This window comes from Montipora foliosa, chromosome 12 (assembly GCF_036669935.1).
Source record: "Montipora foliosa isolate CH-2021 chromosome 12, ASM3666993v2, whole genome shotgun sequence".
Classification (NCBI taxonomy): Eukaryota; Metazoa; Cnidaria; class Anthozoa; order Scleractinia; family Acroporidae; genus Montipora; species Montipora foliosa.
In genome coordinates, this window is record NC_090880.1 from 17,717,316 (window position 1) to 17,724,815 (window position 7,500).

The 7,500-nt window shown below is 35.9% G+C and overlaps 1 protein-coding gene across 5 annotated transcripts in view; it reads right to left on the reverse strand.

The window, feature by feature from the left end:
* Positions 1 to 7,500, reverse strand: part of LOC137979717 (uncharacterized) — a 23,682-nt gene that overhangs the window by 1,146 nt on the left and 15,036 nt on the right. For 3 of the 5 annotated variants that reach the window (XR_011118399.1, XR_011118401.1, XR_011118400.1), the window contains 6 exons: positions 7,144 to 7,229; positions 6,961 to 7,053; positions 3,563 to 5,477; positions 2,595 to 2,621; positions 1,098 to 1,219; positions 861 to 990 (listed from right to left, as the gene is read on the reverse strand). Coding sequence is in view for 1 of the 5 variants with exons in the window: in XM_068827039.1 (XP_068683140.1) it covers positions 5,939 to 6,021; positions 6,961 to 7,053; positions 7,144 to 7,229 (262 nt within the window). In the remaining 4 variants the exon portion in view is untranslated. Of the gene's footprint in view, positions 1 to 860; positions 991 to 1,097; positions 1,220 to 2,594; positions 2,622 to 3,562; positions 6,022 to 6,960; positions 7,054 to 7,143; positions 7,230 to 7,500 lie in introns of those variants that run through there. The other 2 variants (XR_011118402.1, XM_068827039.1) reach the window with 2 other exon arrangements.

A 7,500-nucleotide genomic window follows, 5' to 3' on the forward strand; every position in this document is an offset into this window, starting at 1 on the left:
AAACACGATTTAGCCAGTCTGTCCCAATTACATGTATCGATGCTCTGGGAGAGCCTCGTCCCTGGTTAGACAAAACTGAACCAGTCTTTCCCAAGTATCGGTACTCTCAGAGTCTCGTCCCTGGTTCGGCACAATTTGACCAGTCTGTCCCAAGTATCGATGCTCTCAAAGAGTCTCGTCCCTGGTCAGTTAGACATGATCCAGCCAGTCTGTTCCAAGTATCGATGCTTTTAAAGAGAGCCTCTTTCCTGGTTAGACAAAACTGAGCCAGTCTGATTCCTCGAAAGGGTTTGTCGCCAAGGGAACTGGTGATGTTAATGTCCCAAGTGTCGATTCCTCGAAAGGCTTCGTTGCCAAGGGAACTGGTGATGGTGGTGTCATAATTTTCAATTACTGGAAAGTACATGATTCTCTAAAATTGAACTGATGCAAATGCTAAGGAGAATGGCAACTGGCATAATTGGACGACAACTTGTCTCCACAATTCAGTATTTGTCAAATACCAGATGCAAAGAATCACTGTATAATAGCAAATTCTTAAATGTGATGAAAAGGTGCTGTAATGGATTCATGCATTTCTTGAAACATGTTTTTTTTGGTTTGTTTGCTTTCTTCCAGTTGGCAAGTCTGTTGTTACGACGTATTATGCTTTCGAATACACTTGTCTTCCTTGTGATATTTAGTAAATGAAAGTGGTTGAACAGTCAACAAGGCTGACAGATTGACCTATTGAGGATCATGATTTAATGCACTTCAGGTAATTTATGTTCATGAAAGCAACAGTTAATAATTGGACTACCATCATTTGTTTAATAGTTTCGTTTGTCTATATTAATTTGTATGATACTATATGTAAGTACCCTTTGAGCGACATGAACAACAGAATTTCCTTTTACTTCATCTGCATGTTTAATCAGTTTTCCTTGTGTGTGAAGGGTAAAGTATAGACTGAGGAGCCTTTTCCATTGACCCAACCCAGTCATATACCTCCTGCAAAGTAGTGGAAAGAGAAATAAATTTTAGTTAAAATAAACAATCAATATTATCGTGAAATGTGCTGGTACTTAATGTATCCATAATGTTAGGTTCATTTTCACCTGGTACAAAGCATTCCTAGAAAAGTATCTTGATGATGTTGCTGAATCAATCTCACTCATAGTTGAACCCCATCCTTTGGTTCTGCCATCAGTCTTAGGTGTCGCTGCTTTCTGATGTTTATCTACAAATAACATAGAATGTACATGTACATGACTGAATCTTGTCCAGAATCTGTCTAGAGAAAAGTATTGTAAGAGGAAGTTTTATTGTTTTATAGAAACTGAGGTCTAGTCTAGTAATAATCATTTCATATTCCGTACCAATAAGACAAAATCTATGTTTGTAAAATGGGTCTAGGCGACGCACTAAGATTAGTGTTTCCAATGTCGATTAGATGTGAGTTAAACCAATAATAAGGAAGTTTCAGATAATACATGTACCACACGTCATAAGTTACTTGGAGTCTATGTTGATCAAGACCTTAATTTTAGTGACTGTGTTGAACACTAAGGGTCGATTATTAAAACATAGTTTAGACAATGTTTAACAAAACCGCGTTCTAAGCCATTTTCAATATTACCAACAGTCATATCTTAATATTGTCTGCTGCTGATGATAACAAGAAGGTTTGCATTCCAAACTAGACAGCAATTTATCTACTTAAAATATACCGCTTATAAACAGATTTGGAGGTCCACTAATTGTCTTAAGCCGCGGCTTAATTTAGACTTTGTTTAAATAACTGGCCTAAGTCTTTTGTAAGAAACTATTGAAACTTATAGGTATTCTATTAGAATGCAACCATGAAGCCGGTATTCCTGTATGGCGGAACAGTATGGAGGTCAACATCTAAATGTGACATAATTGTTTGGCTCCAGAAAAGAGCTGCCTGTGTTATTTTAGACGTAAATGAATGTTAAGAGACTGGACTGGACTTAAATGGCCATTCTCTGGCTAAAAATATTAAAAATTGCAAGAACTGTGGTCTTCAAAAGGCAATCAGATGAATGAAGTTAAAATTCCAAGAATATGTTAGTGAGATAAAAATGATAACAATAGAGTGAAAATAGGGGAAAAAAAAATTAGTGATTAAGAATTTTTGTTAAAAAGTATGCAATATTGTCCTGGAAGTGGGCGCGAGTTATTGTCTGCGTCAGACGTGGTAGAGGTGTGCCAAGATTGTAGAAATTTCCTTTGTCAATGTTCGACGCATTGTTGAAGTCACTGACGTGGTTGTGAGACCAAGCATGATTGGCAATTCTGGAGCCTTTGGCTGCTGTCTTCACATTTCTAATATGTTTTTTTTCCCTCGTGGCAAAGGATCCGCCTGTTTCGCCAATGTAATTCCAAGAGCAACTGCCACAGGGGATTTTGTAGACAACATCGGGTTGTGAAGCTAATGGAGGTCGTGACAACAACAAGAATTTCCGATTCCTACATGTAAGTCATGACAACCCCATTAGCTTCACAGCCTGATGTTCCTTAATTAAGAACCGGAAACAATGTGTAGCTTTAAAAATTAAAAAAAAAATCATGACAGTCAATTGTATTGTTACCTCTTCACTTTTATCTTCCAAAGGTTTCTGGTGGTAAATATTAAAACAGAGATTTGAATTAACACTATTTAAAGTAGTGTGAAATAGTAAATAGCTGGAAGCCAAGTTTGTAGATTATACATGTATTGAGGTCTAATTCATGTGTTATGGTAATCATTGACAAGTTACCTGCAGAAAGATATTAAACAACTGTGCTATTCCTAACAAAGACAACTTGGTTAATCTTCAGTAACGGGAGCAATTGCTCTTATTACAATCTCACTACAATCACCACAATACAGTAGTTCTGTATGCTTATCTGACTACTGCAGGCAAAGCACTTTCCCTTTCTCTGTCAAAATCTCTTGAAGACTCCTTCCACATTATCACGAACCACAGAAACCAATCTTGATGATAGCAGTCACACATTTACCAGGAAGTCCCTTCACTTGTCACTTGTCACACAATATTGATTCGAAATTACACATAGGAAACAAAGTCCTGAACAACCACAACAGAAGACTAGAGAGCCACGTATGTAGCTATCCAAAGTGAGCCTTGATGTTTCTAAAAGTAGCTATTTACTGTTGTTACAAAAAAGGATTTTTTTAAAACTTATGTCAGTTCAAGGCTGCTACCAAAGAAAAATTTTCCGGAGCCCTTCGGGCTTCCAACATTAAAAGTTAGTAGCCCAAGTCATTTTTTCAAGAGCCCAGAATTAATTAAGTAAAAGTGAGGATGAAGCACCTTGTGATAAGTTAGGCACCCGTTCAGGCTACTCGTTCAGAAATTTGGTTGCCCGCGTTCTCAAATAAGGTTCCCCAGGCGACCGAGCGACCGTTAGACACTGCGTGACACATGACCTTTGCAAAATTTCTAAACAGTTCCGATCACTTTCAAAGAACATTCTCGATAATTATAATAATTATTGAGCCCTGTAACACTTAGTATTGCAGACTGTTTCAGTTAATTCAGCAATGCTTACATACCTTCGAACGCGTCGTTTCTTTTAAATTAGTAATTTCCTTTTGTTGTACATGTACCTGTAAAATTCCAAAATTTTGTGAACATTATGGTAGCTGGACAAATTCAATTTGGTACACTGCTCTACCTTCACTTAAAACTTGTAATTTAAAAGAAGAAATTTGAAAATGGGTGGTTATCAATTTGGAATCATCACTGTTTGGATATGTGCTTTACTTGTTCATTTGGAAGACTAATATTTGAAAATCCTTGGAACTTCTTATTTGACATATTCTCTTGATCATTTTTGTGACTGTATTGCTTTCTTTTTCTTTACTCAGATATTATAATTAATTTTTTTGCAAGTTCTGCAAACAGCCACCATATTGTATCTATGAAATTAACATGGTTAAAAAGTTCTTTATTAAGTATTGCTCTAGAATGATTGTAGCATCTCTTTCAGTCGGTGCAATATTATTTTACCATCAAGATTACAAGTATGAGAATTAAAAATATACGCCTTAATTCATGAGAGAACACAGTGTGCATACATGTATGGATCATACATGTATGATTAGATTCTTCACCACCATTAAATTTACCATGACAACCAGGGTGGAGACATTGAATTTTCAAATTTACCGAGAGTTGCTTGCATCTTCAAAAAGTGGCGGTAATCTGGTTGGGTGGGAAAAATCATCTCCCATCAATATCCTGTAACAGCTTTTCTGCCAGCTAAACTATGAAGCTCTTTTGATCCTTATAGCAGAAAGTTTGAGAAGGAATGAACATATTCGTATCAGAAACTACAGGTTTATACATTTTTAAAATGCCTAGAAAGTCCTGTATGCTAACTTTTGTTTGGATGATGGCTTGGCATTCACTAGCGGCAGGATTGTCCTCCACAATGCCCAACTGGTGGTCAGTTCCAGAGGTCATCTGTTGTAATTCATTTTCTTGTTGTCTGCGCAGCTGTCTCCATTGGTCACGTCGCTTCCAGTAGATTTTAAACATCTCCCTTTTTTACCTTATTTATCATTTTTTTGGTTAATAAGTATAGGTAATCATATAAGAACATAGAAGCAATCCTAATTGAGCATGATTGGAGGTTAGATAAGTTGTTAGGAAAGAGCACAACATTCTCAGCCTTGCATTTTTATGCTGTTTCATTTGTGAGATCAAACTGCAGAGACATAAATAATTATCACTAGCTGTCTTAATTACACTGTATTAATTTTGTTCTTAAGGAAAACTGATAGATTGAAATTACTTTCTTGTTGCAATTTCTTTAAAGTGCCACTACGACCAAAAAAACAATTCTTTTTCTTTGAATTTCAAAACTATCTTAACTTAACATAGTTAACTTAACACTAAGTTTTAAGGTCACTTAACACTAAGTGACCCAAGTTTTAAGTTCGTATTTTATATTTATTGCTCCACCATTACTAACTTTAAAATCTTTTTTCTTGTTTTTCTTTGGATTTCAAAACAATGTTTACTTAACACTAAGTGACCCAAGTTTTAAGTTCTTATTTTAAAAAGACACCTGTTTATTTTAACTGGAATTTTCTTATTTATTGCTCCACCGTTACTAACTTTAAAATTTTGAGAGAGCTGGATCGAGGAGAAAATTACGTCATAGACTTACTGGTTTAAGATTGCAATGCGTGTGTATGCGGCTGAGTTAAAATGCAGCACAGGAGGTTCAGGCTTTCAGAATTTTAAACTTGTGTTTTGCATATATAAGAAGTTGCATTTACATGCTGAAATTTAAATCTAGTGAGTAAATTTCGTCACATTTCCCTAGATCCATCCCTCTGAGGTCCAATCGATCACTTTTGAACGTGAATAATGGCGGAGCGTGAAATCCGAACCTTACACTCAAAATAAACAGCCTTTGGATCAAAATCAAAGCCCAGGGAACAAAAATCAAATCAAAATCTGAAGAAAAGAAGAAAATGATTTTTTGATCATAGTAGCACTTTAAAGACTGATGGAATTTTGAGGAAGATACAGAGAAAAAACACATTAACTGTTGAGTAATATCACCCAACTAGTGGACTAACGCAAATCCTGCATTTTAATTGGCTACGCTACTAGAGGACTATTAGTAATAGTCCTTGAGTAGCAAAAAGTGGGACGCTTTCTTTCGTTTTATTCCCAAATAAATACATGTGTTTCTTCAATTTGCATTTGCTAACTTTATTGTTGCCTTTTCTGTCCGACTAGTTGGGTGATACTAAAACAACTAGACCCTTAAAGTAGGCAAAAGAGTTCATCTTATTGTGTCTGATTAGTACTTACAGCCTGCAACCTACAGTAAGGTGACCAAGGGTGACTACTGAATACAGGTTTTACAATTACTTTGTGCTCTGTATATATATGAGAAATCACATGCAGTCTCAGCTTTCCATACTAAGGCCATGAATCATAGCTTTAATTTTATCAAACAACCTTGTTTGATCAAAGTCATTGAGGACAGGACCTGCAGCAGTAAATTAAACAATATGGTCTTTAAGCAACAATTTTCTAACACAGTCATTAACTTTTTTTATCTTTCTTTTAATGGAATGGTCATCAAGCTACATTGAGATTTATTCTATCTAACTCTTACACCAGTTATTCTTGAAAATCTTGTGCATTTAAGGACGTTCGCGCCCATTGCTACTGCGCATTTTTTCGCGCACGTCACGCACACGTCCTGCATCGCAGACCACGAAGGTAAACACGATGCTAAAGGTGCAAACAGGGTGCGAACATTTTCCACAAGAATGGAACGTGAAAGCACTTGGCATTATGGGATAGCTGTGGACCCAGGTCTTCTCGGAAATGTCACGCAATGGCGTGACAGTGCGAATAGACAATCGCTTTGAAAACTTCGTAGCGATTTTACTCTCTTAAATACTCGGTGACCCCCATTTTTCTTTCCGTAGATCACTTCCTTTCCTGATTTTGTCCATTTTAACAAAAAACAAAAAAAATCTGGACGTGAGAAGTTACAAATATTTCGCCTTTTATGCTCTCGTGCGACCGAAGTTTTTTTTAAATTCTTTCTTAGACTAATATGTATCGTTTTTCAAGGTCTATTTCATCTCAAAAAAAGACATCACCTGCAAAAATTTGTTTAGTTATATTAGTTATGTTGTTGAATTGAGTACGTTTACCTGATCTAAATTGCACTAATGTATTTTTTTTATTGCTGACAGTTGTAAGCTAAGATCGTCTTAAAATAACGCTAGCTTCTAAAAGTGCACCTCATGATCTCGAAAACGAGCACGGTAACCCCCCCCCCCCCCTTTTTTTTTTCCTTTTTGGCAAAAGTAGATCATTACCTTTCTGTGTGGCAAATTTTAAAAACATCTGTACGTGGGAACGTTTTGGGCGCGAACGTCCTTAAGGCTAGTTAAAATATTTATACACATACCTTCAATGCGATCAACAAAAACTGGGGTTTTTTGGGTGGATGGCACCAAAAATATTATTTGGTCTTGACAGCCATTTCCATATTTCTGGAGCACTAAGGTGGAAAACGATCAAGTCAAGAATTGATACATGTAGTAAACAACTTAGACAATACTAGTAAAAATGTTGTACTTGCTTTACTCGCCTTTTTTCCCATTTTCAGAAGTAGTTTCTGCAGCCCAAAAAAACCAGTCTTCTCGACTACTATTTTCTTGTACATTTTGTAGCAAACTGAAAATTGCGAGTAAGTTGTATTAAATAATTGTTAGGTTATTATGATTTCTCCTTATTTCTGTTTTCTTGTCTAAAATGTTGGGTATGTCTGTGTGTACTGGATACAGTATTTTAAATATTGTATTTTGGTTAGGTATTGTTCTCATTCTTTTTTCCTTTTATATACGTTATCTTTATCTGCAACAAGTATTTAGTACCTAAAGTAAAAGCCTGTTCAAATGTTCTGCATACCTAATAGTTTACCGACAACCTTTCAAGTTTATACATG